This window comes from Myxocyprinus asiaticus, chromosome 2 (genome assembly GCF_019703515.2).
Source record: "Myxocyprinus asiaticus isolate MX2 ecotype Aquarium Trade chromosome 2, UBuf_Myxa_2, whole genome shotgun sequence".
Classification (NCBI taxonomy): Eukaryota; Metazoa; Chordata; class Actinopteri; order Cypriniformes; family Catostomidae; genus Myxocyprinus; species Myxocyprinus asiaticus.
The window spans coordinates 57,208,429-57,222,247 of record NC_059345.1 but is presented as its reverse complement, the minus strand read 5'-3'; the positions used below and the strand labels follow the sequence as shown (position 1 = coordinate 57,222,247).

Sequence of the window (13,819 nt, the reverse complement as noted above, 5' to 3'; positions counted from 1 at the left end):
AAAAGCTCTTGCATGACTTGTTTGCATATGCCACTTGATATGATATCTTGTTATGTAATGCAATTAAATGCATATATTTTAGTATGTGGTTTAAAGGAATATTCCGGATTCAATGCAAGTTAAGCTCAAACGACAGCATTTGTGGCATAATGCTGATAACCACATAAATTAACTGGTCCCTTTTCTTAAAAAAATTTATAAATCTTGGTTCCAGTGAGGCACTTACAATGGAAGTAAATAGGGCCAATCTGTAAACTTTTAAATACTCAGTTTCAAAAGTATAGCCACGAGACGTAAACAATATGCCTGGAAACATGATTTTAGTGTGAAAGGGTTAGGGTTAAGCTAACCTAACTTAACCCTTACCCTAACCCTAACTTAATCTAACCCTAACCCGCTTACTAAACTTTTCTGTCTAAATTTATAAGTACCTTTTACAATTTAGTTGCCATGACAATGTAATGTCAACAAACCCTAAAATTACTGTAAAAAATTATGATTTAAACAACTTTGTATGAGTTCTAAAACATGAGTTTTAAAAAGAATTAATGTAAGTGCTTTTATACAATTATAAGCTTTACATTTCTGCTTTCAAACATTCCAAAAAAAAAATTCCCCATTCACTTCCATTGTAAGTGCCTCACTTCAACCTCAATTTTTGCTTTTTTTAAAGAAAAGGTTAACTTGTATTGAACTCGGAATACTCCTTTAAGTGTCAATTCTTTTAAAGGCCACTGTATATCTAGCTATGCAGCTATTTTGAGAATGTTTTATCATCAGAAAAAGGAAAGTTATTCAGCTAATATCTGTATTACCTTAAAATGTACATTTGCGCTGAAATTAAATTAAAAATGAGATGGAAAAATGTAACGGCTTCCTATTAAAGGAACATAATAGAAACTGATTTACATCCAGTGGAGCTCGCCACAAACATGATATGTCCTAGATTAATTTTGGCAGAGAGGGGCAATGCAGGCGAACACTTGCTCAGAGGTCATGACTCAGTCTCTCAGTGCGAGGGCGACATTAAAGAGTCCCAGCCAAGACTTTTTTTCTCTCAGGGATGAGGTGGTCCTGCCATCACACAGGCAATCTTTTAGGTTAATTCAAGGGAGGTACTATATGCTGTCACTCAAGTGAAGAATGCTGAACGCCAGGGAGCCAGTCAGTGCTGACAGGGGCCGTCATTCACACCAGCACACAGTGCAGGACACACGCCGGGCCAATCAACAGAGGCCCCTACTGGGAATGGAGAGCATCAGGGTGGGAGGCATCCAACCATGGCAGGGAGAGAGAGGGTGGGAGCGGGTGGCCGTGGGACCTTCTGGGGCTCTGCCAGAGTTTTACAAGAGTTAATGGAGGCAACTAAACAACCAGTAGGATTAGAGGTTAGGATACAGATTAGTTAAATGAAAGGCCTTGACATTGAATCAGAAGCAGAAGTGAATTTCTATGCAACTAGCGTCACCGAACAGAATTGCAAAGATAATCTCTGTTTTCAAACAGGTTCAAGAAAAACAACCCATCTTTCATTGGTTCTACACACAGTCAGTCCCGCCCCAAACTCACACCATTGGTCGAGCCAAACGTTGCTGTGTCTGGCTGGATGGGCCATTCATACAAACAGAGACATTTTTGATTTGTGTTACACATTTTAGTAAAATCAACCTACAAATTGCTTGCTTATACGATATGAAAAATAATTTTAAAGGTTACGTGCATCAGCTTTAAATTGATTAAGGGGAGTTTTTCCTGAATGAACCAGAAATTGGATCTAATTGCAGATGAAATGAAAAGGCAGAATAGAGTTCAAACAAGGTGGGCAGAAGACAGGGGTAAATCTCACCATAGTGCTGGTTCTTTCTGGCCCAGGTGCTACCTTTCAGTGAGGCACAACAAATGCACACACACACACACTTAACTGATCCAATGAATTGTTCTTTATCCGACACACCATCCGAAGCCCTCTCTCTAAAAGACGTCTCCTCGCAACCGTCCCCTGTGCCGCGGTATTAGACCTGCCAGCCGGGAGGAAGTACATAAGGAGCTCTTTGTTAGGTTGTACTGGAGGGACATTGTGTAAAATACAGTGCCTGCCCAAGATAAAAGGCTTGCCTTTCCTCTCATCTGAGCTAAGTTTATCCTGCCTGAAGTCTCTCCTTTCTGCTCCACAGACAAAGGGAGGACTTTAGTTTATGGACCAACGACCTATCAAAATGTTCATCATTTTAAGAGAGTGCAATCAGACATAAGAAATTTTCCAGTAATCGGTTGAAAGTGGGAGTGTCATAATATGCACATGTACTGGACGCAACCCAAACATGGGAAGGAGGAAGTCCCTCCATCAACGAAATAAAGTACTTTTAGGATATCAAAATCAAACTTATATGACACAGAACTGTTTTGCACATTTGTTTATGCCAGAAAGCCCCATTGAAACATGTACAAGTCAATTCTTTACAGGATTAGACTGCTGCAAATTGAGTCTTGGCTAAGAGGTGGTCTGTGGAGAGCAGTTGGAAGCAGAAGTCAGCCAGTTCATGACTCAGGTAACAGAGTTTTTGGTGAAACACTGAGCCCAGTAAGGCAAGGACAAACAGGATACACACTGTACATTTCCATGGCAACAAACGTTGGCAGCCAGAAACCCTACATTGCTAAAAAATCTCAACAAAGAGTTGGCAACTACCCTGCTCGTAGAATTACCAGATTGTTAGTTAATTTAGGATTATTTTGTAATCAATACTAATAATAGGTTTGATGTCAGAATAAGAGAGTCTTGAGAAAATGTCAAGAGAAGTTTTAAGAAAACTTCACTGAAAACTTATGTTTGAGAACTTACAATGGAGGCTATACTAAACACAGTATTCCAAAGTAGTGGTACTTAACAGGTGGGTCGCAACCCAAAAATGGATTGCAAGTCTGTTCTGATGGGGTCTGATGGGGACAGCAGGGAGAAAACCCTCAATACAATGTGCAAATACTAAAAGTCAGCTAACCATGTAATCATGCAGTCAGAAAATCAAAATAAATAGGCTAAAGAACTTCAAAAAGGGAAGAGAAAACACTTCCTAAAGTATATCTTTTGTTGTTGACATTAAAGGCCATAAATGACATTTCAGCTGTTGATTATGCATTTCCAAAATGATCAATTTTCGTATCCAGCCAAAATAATTTGGGATATTGTTGACCCTGCTAGTTCATAGTTATATTAAGGGAATATTCCAGGTTCAATACAAGTTAAGCTCAATCGACAGCATTTGTGCCATAATATTGATTACCACGTAAATTAATTTCGACTTGCCCCTCCTTTTATTTAAAAAAAAAGAAAATCAGTTCCAGTGAGACACTTACAATGGAAGTGAATGGGCCAATTTAGACATTAAAATACTCACTGTTTCAAAAGTATAGCTACAAGATGTAAACAATATGCGTGTTAACATGATTTTAGTGTGATGAAATCGCATACTAACCTTTTCTGTGTAAAGTTATAGCCAGTTTTACAACTTTATTGCCATGATGATGTAATGTCAACAAACCCTAAAATAACTGTAAAAATGAAGATTTTAAACAACTTTACAGCTCAAACAATACATGAGTTTTAACAGAAGAATTAATGTAAGTGCTTTTATAAAATTATAAGCTTCACATTTCTGCCTTTAAACCCTCCAAAGATTGGCCCCATTCACGTCCATTGTAAATGCCTCATTGTAACTTGGATTTTTGCTTCTTTTAAAGAAAATTAAGGAATGAAATTCATTTTTGTGGTAATCAGTATTATGCCACAAATGCTGTCGATTGAGCTTAACTTGTATTAAACCCGAAATATTTCTTTCATGCATTTCAATGCTTTGGTGCTGTGTTGGGTAACTACTCGATGTCCAGTTTAAAATATGGGTCCTGAATCAAAACCAGTTTAAAATCACTGTTCTAAAGTAAACAGCATAACAGCTGATTGGAGTCATTTTATAACTGTTAAAATCGATATAGCATCGGCTTCACAACTGTCTCATTACTTTCAGAAAAATAGGCAAGATGGAAGTGAGTGAAGACATTTCAAGGCGATTCAGTCTTTACGGAACAGTTTATAGCTAATACTATAATGTTTTATGTAGGAAGTATGATAAAATGCTCCTCTTTATGCTTTTCATGCTCTTCTATGACCAAAACTCCACGTGAGTGTCTCCACGAAGACAAGGTCAGGATTTTGAGCTGAATTTTTGATCATTAAACAAAAGCAGTGACAACTAGCAAACAAAAAAGATGGCCCAAACTAACACTCCATAACACTTAAACTTTTATTCATATGTCATATATCTCTATATTTTAATGTACATAAACTACAGATCTGTTAAGCATCATAAAAGTAAGGGATAATGTACAGCCAGTGGGATTAATTTGGCAAACATGACTAGCCGACTGTATATTAACCAGCTTATTACATGATTAACCCACTTATTACTACTTACCAAATAAGAAAAATAATGGGCATTAAATATTGATTTGATTTTTATGTGTAATATGAAAAGAAAAAGGCAGCAGAGTGATACAAGAGAAATAATGAAATTGGTTACTAGGGACAAATGACGTGCAGGTAGCACTTTTTAATAAGGTAATAAGCAGTAAGTAACTTATTAAGGTTTAATAAGGCTTTAATAAGCAGTAGTTAACAGGAACAGTGAACACACAATACTTTTACAACATTTATAAAACTTAATGTTAAGTACATTAATTACAGGACATTTTTAACATTATAAGATGTATGCGATAACATCAGTCAATGCATTACGAGCACGAACGAACAATATTTTTTTAAAATTAATATTAACCAAGAACATGTAAAAGAATATTGTTCATTGTATTAGTTCATAATACCGCAAGCATTTAACTAATGAATAGAAGTAAACAAAGTGTTACCAATGGTCAAATATACAGTTTAGCGGGCCGCAGAATTCATTGATTGACCAATCAATAAAGTATAACAGGGAGCCTTGTAATAATGTTTGTTAATGACTTATTGAGGAACATAATTACCAAGGTCTGTGTTAAATGTATTAATTGTAGTAAAAAAAAAAAAAACACAAAAAACAATGCTAATTGCTAAGTGAAAAATTATTTATTGGAAGCAAAAGTAAACGTTATGGTAATGGTTTGATGTCCAAGTTTTTGAGAATACAGACCTAATCAAACAGACCTTTTGCACTTTTTCAACCACTGGTTAGAGAGATATTGGCTATCAGTGCATGTGTGTTGCCAGGGCCTCCAACTGGAACCCCAAACTGGCACTTAACTGTCATAGTGACCGTGTGTGGAACAGTGCCTATCACCAGAGAGACCCTGGCACACACCAGGGCATGAGACACAGAAGCAGACAGAGAGGACATTGGGCAACTGGCCAGGCACATAGTGGGTTGCTGGGAGGCAAAACACCGCTGCCACAGCCAACAATATCTTGCCAAAAAAACACACCACAAACAAAACCTTTAACTGCCCAAATAAAAAGGTTATTTCGAAGATAACCCTTGAACAATATTAACCATATCTGCAAAAGCAAAATTTCTAGAGTTGAGGCAAACAGGTTCATTTTTCAAATACCTCAAAGGAATAGCTCGCCTAAAAATAAAAATTCTGGCATTATGTACTTAACCTCATGTTGTTCCAAAGTGATATTCTGTTATTTTTCCGAAGAATACAAAAGGAGAAATATGATGAATCTTCACATTAAACTTTTACATACAACGACAGTTCATAAGGTCCATGGGCTGTCAACACTATATAAAAGCACTATAAAGCACCATAAAAGTAGTTCATACAACTTGTGCACCATATTCCAAGTCTTCTGAAGCCATACAAAAGTTGTGTGTGATCAGCGGACTGAAATTTATGTCAATATAAGATTTCTTGTATTCCACAGAAAATTTAACTGCATAAAGGGTAAAAACAGCATAAGGTTGAGCAAATAATGACAGAATTTTCACTGTTTGGGTGAACCATTCCTTTAATAATTTTCATAAAAAGACCACTATACTAACTCAAAAAATTTAAATAATAAAATAGCTCTTTGGCTGAACTGAATCGTGGACAGTGATTACATGTGTTTGAAGTGAGTTTTCTTAACATTTCTATGTAAGCTCAACACAAACACTTTGTGTAGAAACAAAAAAAAAAATAGTTGAATTGGGTAAACCTAACAAAATTAGATGTGTCAATGTAACGCAAATAAAATCTCTTATTTCTGTATGTACTAACTAGTGAAAGTGAATGTTAGCATGCAAAATACATGATAGCTGGAAGCACTACAGTGTAAATGGAAGTTTACTTAATCCATTTAGGTTGGGACTACATGAATACTTTTTGTGTTAATGTAGCATTGATAAAAACTGGGAAGGGGATTTCCATTTGCCAGCATGCTTTGCATGAGACTGGATAGGAAGAGTAAATGTTGAAATTAAGTGTTATTTTATGCATTTGTAAACAAGATGAGAATAGGACAAGATTTGCTTATGTTTAATGTTCTGTTATTGGTATTTAAAACGATGCCTGTTATGCTGAGGTTTTGGGTGTAACTTTTGTGGTGAAGAATGGTGCTTTTGCATAGGATGAAGATGGATTTTCACTTTCAAGCGATACTTGATCAGAGTGCTGCTTAGCTCAATACTGTAAGCAGTTGCTATTTAATTGGGAGTCCAACAGTTTCACTGTCCTTACACTTGCTCACCTAGTATATACTAATGATTTATAAATTAAGTTGGACCATCATAAGAAAATTAAGTAAACCTAAGTACATCGTAAAGGTTGACAGTACACTAATTTGACCTAATCCAACTAAATTACGTTGGCTCAATGAAACTGACTTTTTTCTGAATGAAAGACATTCTATTATGTGTAAAAACTTTCTATAATTAAATTCAACTAGATGGAATCATAGTTCCATTATGATTTCATTATGACTTCATTTTTTGAGTGTAAATACTTTCCTTTGTTGACAACTATTCAGAGAGCAGGAATATACTGCAGAAAGTGCTTATTGTTTTCTAGGAGGCTTACGGTTTGTCTTTACTATAAACAGCTTTAGAACAGGTGGAGAACCAGCTGACAACTCAGATCAAGTCAGTCATTAGATAAAGGAGACCAAGGTGTTCAAAATGTCAGTTGCTGTAATCTCATCCACAGGCCTCAGAGCTAATTGTTTAACTGTCTCAAGAAAAGCTTTTGATGCAAATGATAAACCATGGTGTTGCAACAGAATAAATCTGGTGTTACAAAGCCTCCGTCCAGACGGTCAGTGTGTGTGGATCTGGTAAGAAATACATGTACTCTAAATGAACATAAATGTATAGGGTTAACTGAAAGGTCACTGTTTAACAACAATGTACAAGTGGAAATGAATGTAATTAACTGAAATTAGTGGATAGAATATTAGTGAATGGGGGAAAACAGAATTTAAAGAGAAAGTTCACTCAAAAATGAAAAGTCTGTCATCATTTACTAAACCTCATGTTTTTCCTAACTTGTATGTCTTTTGTTCCTCTGTAGTCCACTAAAGTGGAAAACCTGTCACCATTAACTTTCATTGCTATTTTTTTTTCCATACAATGAGAGTGAATGGTGACGGAAGCTAAAATTCCGTCTAACATCTTTTGTTCTCCACAGAAGAAAGTCATACCGGTTTGGAAAAACATGAGGATAAATGATGACTGAATTTTCATATTTGGGTGAACTTTCCCTTTAAGTCTGAGACGAAGAAGTAAAAAATGAGAAGATGACGGCACTGGTTTCAAATGTGCTGTAAGAGGTTGTGCAGGGAAGGATGAGTCAAGCTTTATTGGTTTAAGCATATGAAAATAACTCACACGGTAGATTGACAGCCAAAATTCCACAGCAGATGGGACGATTTCATCTTTATTAAAAAGAAACAAATGAAAGGAAGACCTTTGCCCCTCTGTGATTGGACATTGAGGTTGTCGCTCAATATTCCTGTCGTGAAATGAGCTCAACAACATTTATAAACACAAGTTTATAAATCAAACTAATAATGTACAATAAATTACTCTTAAATATACAGTTTAAATATATAGTTCATGTGAAAAGAAGCAAACGTTATTTTTATTATTAACGTCATAAAAATGAACAAAGATCTAGCAAAAAATGATAAAAAAAAAAAAAAAAAAACACCTTCATAAATAACAATTTATATCTGATATACCTCAGGATCCCATGATTAAAAAATAAACATTTTAACTGACACCACATGTGAACAAAATAAACAAAAACACCATTTCAATCATGAACCTGAATAGGGTTGCAGCAATTAGTAGTTTCAATATTCATGAGGAAAAGATTCAATAATGTTCAGTAAGCAGCCTGCATGTACAATAGTATTTGCTATAGGAATGGGGAAATTCTAACAGGCCTTATTATTGCTTCACAAGGGGGACACCGATACATGAACACACCCTATATAAACAAAAAGCTACGAGTACATCATTGCACATCTTAAGCTCTCTTAATAATTTATATAATGTTAATATAAGGATATTATAGTTGCGCCGTAATATTAAACATATTACATATTATTTCATCAAGTAAAGGAATCAATCATATAGCGCCAGCACTGCATCTTTTCCCCAGCATTAAATTGTTGGGCAATGACGAAAAGGATTGCACAACTTCATATCACTGGTTTGGCAACTAAGAAAAAGTTAATGAAAACATCTTGTATGTAAAATATAAAGTGTATCAGAAATTAGTGAAATAACTCACATAACCAAACCCAGTAGTACTTTTACAGCCCATTATACAACCCCTTACATAAAATCACAAGATACAAAATGTAAACTGAAAGTAACATGAACCAGAAAAATGTCAATAAAAGGCTATTTAAAAAAAAAAGATCTAAATAAAAAATGGTGAATGTTTGATATTCACAATACATATTCAGGTAGGTACAATATGTCTAGTATTGAGCTAATGTTGTCAGCATTTAATTGCTGTATCGAAAAGCCAAGCAGCCATTTTACGCGATTATTCAATTGGAGTGTTATGTGTAACCAGTCCTGCTCAACCCATGGGAGGGGGACGCGCTAACGAGGAGGCTAAAGGCTAGTTGCTAGTGCGCCTCTTGAGGCCAGGGGAGTGAGGTTTACACATTCCACACAGCTATCGTGTCCCAGCTGGCTCCCGTTACACTAACCCCCCTAAACCTCACTCCTATCTAGGTCATGGCACCACTGTAACCAGTCCTGCTCGACCCGCTCAGAGCGGGATTCGAACCGGCATCGTCTGGCATGGGAGGCAGACGCGCTAATGAGGAGGCTAAAGGCTACGGCCCCTTGCATCAGTCAATTCAAACTAATCAGCTTTAATAGAAGGGCCTTCACCTCTCAGAATTTAAACGTTGACATTCAGGCCAGAAAGGGTTACCAGCTTTACTCTGCGGCCCAGTAGACAAACACCAGTATTGCACATTGAACCATTTGCTGCAGGTGTAATTCAATATGGATTGTCGATATTAATATGTTAAATACCAATTTGAACTAAAAATTTTGCTTGAGGAATGGGGCAATAACAATATATTATTGTGTATTCAGGCCATTGTAAAGAATATCTGATCTAAAACCACTAAAGTAGCATTGGTGCATGTGGAAAGTGGTGCATGGTGCATGTTTAGAGGCACTTCAGACTATTGGAAATTTGGTCCTTGATTTACAAAAGTAATTAAAAATCCATTTAAATGACAAATCCCATTTGTTTATGGTGTTGTGTAATAGCCTTAGGTAAAATCTGGGCTTAAAAATTAAAATTGTTTCATCCTTGCCTTTTTGGTGAATAAAGTATTTACATCAAGTAAAGCAATTTAGTGACTTTAGATTCTAAAATGTTATACATTTTCACAATACCATTTTCCCCACATGAAACGTATTATTTCATAAATGAGTATTATTACTAACATTGGCTTAACTTCACCTCCAAAATCGTAAAAATAATCAAGTTTGCAATGTGACTTGAATATTGTGATATAAAAATAACTGAGTGAAAAAAATAAGACACAAATAAGTTAAAAACTTGTGGATTTAAAAAGGCACGAAAACAAGAATCATGAAACAAAAGACAAAAGCGTAATCAAACGCAGTTGTAATAGACAACATTTCAGAAGAGGCATTAGCAGTGTTTGGTGAGGTATGTGTAAGCACAAGACAGCATTTGTGTTTTCAAGTCATTGTAAACCACGTTTCTATTTGTAAATGTGTGCATGTGTGTGTGCATGTATGCAATTGTGAGCGACCAGTTTTTGGACTTCAGCAGTGTCTTTCACTCATGCCAGAGGTCATGACTCACCTCTAGAGCCATCAACCCTCAGTGCATAAAACCAGACAACAATCTCCTCCCACTCCGCTTCCCTACTCGCATGACAACCGCTCACGTGACCCATACCTGGGGGAAGCGGGCTGGGCCAAGATGTCAACAAATAAGGGTTACCCTGGAGACAACAAAGCCACAAAATCAATTATTCTCCTTTCATTGGTAAACATGCAGCCTGACCCAAAATTTGAAATTAAAAAAAAAAAGAAGGAAAAAAGAAAAAGAAAAAAGATTTCTGGAAGTTTATGGCATCATAACTTTTTTTTGACATGACATTGTTCAACAGAAACTGTAAGTTTTTTTGCATCTATATGAATAGATATGAGTCAGATCATTGTCAGTTGTTTCAAGAACCTGAAGGAGTTTGATCCTTTAGAGATACCAAGTCATTGTGGGGATGAGGGGGAAGAGAGAGGGCAGAGGGTGGCCCACATTCCCCACTGGAGTGCTGTATGCGTCTCTGTCTGGCTTTCTACACATGAGAGCGGGAGGTCAGGTTCAGCTTCAAAGGCTGTCTGCTCCTGAACGGCAGGAACCACAGGATCTTCCAGCGAGTGCCAAACACCTCAGCCATAGCTTGCTGCCACGGCCGCCGATGGCCACTGGGGGAGAGGAATACATTAATGTATGCATCGTCAGTTGATGTGAATTCATATCACAAAACATTTAAAATAAAACTATACAGAGAAGCTAAGAGCATTTCTTGTATTAAGGATGTAGATGACATTTCATTATTACTAGGGCTGTCAATTTGGTGCAATCAATTACAAAAGAGCAACGCAATTCAAGCTTGAAATAACACCAAAATGCAAAGCATGTTTTTGCAAATTGAATTCTGCAATCAGCGCAGCCCATGCTCCTACCACAGGAAACGTGCTTTGCCAGACCACACTTAAGACTGGATTACACTACACAACTTTAACACTGATTTTCAGTCGGGTCAATTCAGTGCTAGTTGGTGCTAGTCGGCTCCAGTCTGCAGATTTTGGGCCAGTGGGAGAACATCGCATAGGATACAGTATGATGGGTACCGACTCTTCTCGATGTCTTACCCTCCTTCTATGATTCCATCTAGTTGGAATGTAGGTGTCTTGAGACTTGAGGATTTCCAAACTTAACATAGTGTCTTAAAGCCGCACTACGGAACTTTGGTCTCTCTAGCGACATCTGTAGTTGCGGAGGAACATTTGATTTGAGTTGTGTTTTGGCACTGATCGTCTGTGTGGATGAATCTCGTGGTTTGATGTAACTTGCTTAGACTGTGACCGGGACTTTTCCCAATGGGCCGGTCAGTCGAGTAGTGGGACACACAAGATACTTAAAGTGTGACAAAACAGCGCTACCCGATTAAGCCGCACAGCGTATCCGCCGCTGGCCATAACGCAAGAGCAGACGGGACCCGTCTCTCTTACTGACGAAAATAAAAATCATTATAAATATCATTATTGTAGGCTTACAATGGTGAATCAGGGTAAGACAAGGACAGGGTATTGAACATTTTTCTCATGAAAATTACGTGACCCGTCCCACATTTTTGCAAACCAAAATTACGTGCAGTAGTACACGTTTGGCTGCAGTTTCCCAGTGAAATGTCTAGCGGGGGGTGTCAAAATGAGTGAAATGGTGTCGTAAGCAGACAAGGTTTTTAAGGTGAATTTTAGATGGAGGTTTTAATAAGTAAAACGCACTTCCCTAACCTAAGACTTTTGCCTAAACCTAACCAATAGTGTCTTAGAAGCACATGAGAGGTGAACAAAACAGACATCCTTACCCTAAACCAACACCTTAACCTAATCAATAGTGTTTTAAAAGCAAATATGACATGAAAAGCACATTTTCTGAAGGAAACACGTCATATCATGTAGCTTCTATGACATTTCGGCTCACATGTCAGCTTGCGTCCTTGAATAGGCTCGCACCGTGGTCTTCCGAGTCCAAAGTCCAACACTCAATTAGGTGAACTACCGCGGAAGTTAACCACGCTGGAATAAGTGTGTAAATGTAGGTGGGTCTGTAATACAAAATTTACATTTTTCAAATGATGCGTTGAAGTAAAAGTGTTTAGATATCATAACACAGCAGTGTGTGAGTGAAAGAGTGAAAAAAACACGTGTTTATAAAAGTCATAATTAGCCACTGCACTTGTGATTTGTGTGAAAGTTAATAAAATGCACAGTTGTAGCACCTTTAGTGTTAATTTCACCAGGAAAATGCGGCAAAACGTAGAACGAGGCACGTGAAACTCAAGTCTGCAACGATTTAGTTAGACAATGTTCATTTTATAAGACTAGGTGGGTTGATTTTTTTTCATGTAATCACTCATAGTGAACTTTTTGTAACCCCCAAAAAAATCTTAAGGAAGTGCAGCTTTAAAAATGTGCCATTCATGGTGCAAGATGCTGAAAAAACATGTGAGATGTGACAACACATATAAATACGTCTGTTTGACATATGTATACATATTGTATACAAAAAATGGCACAGACAGAATACAAGAACATCTTATGTGTGACGGCCCCCAAGTCTACCCCTGATTGACTAACAAACTTGATTGCAAAATGGATCGCCGTGTACTTGGCCTTTCTTCGATGACAGAAAAAAACATACAATATATTGACTTCTAAAGCCACTTTTACTCTGTCTATTATTCACTAGTCTGCCACGATGTCTTTGAATTATTTTCATTTTGGGGCTTTTCTCTGCAAAAATGATTAATATATTTTATTTATCGAAAAAAAATTTTTTTACCAATTGACAGCCCCAATTATTATTAAATGGCTGAAAGATGCAGCAAGTTCAGATACTTACATGTCTTCCAATGAGTGGGACATCTTCTCTATAGTAGTTGTGTCCTGTTGTGGAAAACATGAAAGATGTTACTTCATATCACCATTAAACCATGAACATGTAATTTCTTATGAATGCAAGAAACAATACAATGACGATTCATGAAATTATCTATGACAGTGAGCCAGTTGATGCGAGGGGGTGAATTAGATCAGTTTTTGATCTTTCTCACGCTGGGAATGAAAACCACTATGGCATACACAGAGACAAAAGAGAGACAGTGAATCTGACAGCAGTAAGACTCCCTTGGTGCCCTCCTCACCTTGCCAAGTTGGCACGGGGGCAAAAGGGCATCTGCCTGCGGACAATAGGCCTGTGTGCATAGGGATGCTAAAATTCCCCCTGCTTGCCAGGTGAAGAGACGTGGCAAACAGAGAAAAAAAAAGACTGAATATGTAAATAAGCAGGGATTAACGGAGGCGAGACTGAAGGGCCTGTTTGTGTGAAACATGGTGGAAGTGTGATTGACAGTGGATTTCTAGAACAATCTGTGCTTTGTGAGTGATCCACTAGACAAATAAATAAAAAGGGCACCATCTCAGAAGTCATGAGATGTTATGCAAGGATTTCTGCAAGTCTGACTTGAATTGTTAAAGAGAAAGTTCACCCA

General features: G+C 37.2%; 1 protein-coding gene across 2 annotated transcripts in view; it reads right to left on the bottom strand.

Annotated features, from left to right (window-relative positions):
• Positions 1 to 4,457: 4,457 nt before the first annotated feature.
• Positions 4,458 to 13,819, bottom strand: part of LOC127412492 (palmitoyltransferase ZDHHC21) — a 37,849-nt gene continuing 28,487 nt past the window's right edge. The window contains exons 6-7 of one of the 2 annotated variants that reach the window (XM_051648925.1): positions 13,171 to 13,214; positions 4,458 to 10,964 (exon numbers count right to left, since the gene is read on the bottom strand). In XM_051648925.1, the coding sequence (XP_051504885.1) occupies positions 10,835 to 10,964; positions 13,171 to 13,214 (174 nt within the window). In that variant the 3' untranslated portion in view covers positions 4,458 to 10,834. The remainder of the gene's footprint in view (positions 10,965 to 13,170; positions 13,215 to 13,819) is intronic. The other variant, XM_051648903.1, reaches the window with a different exon arrangement.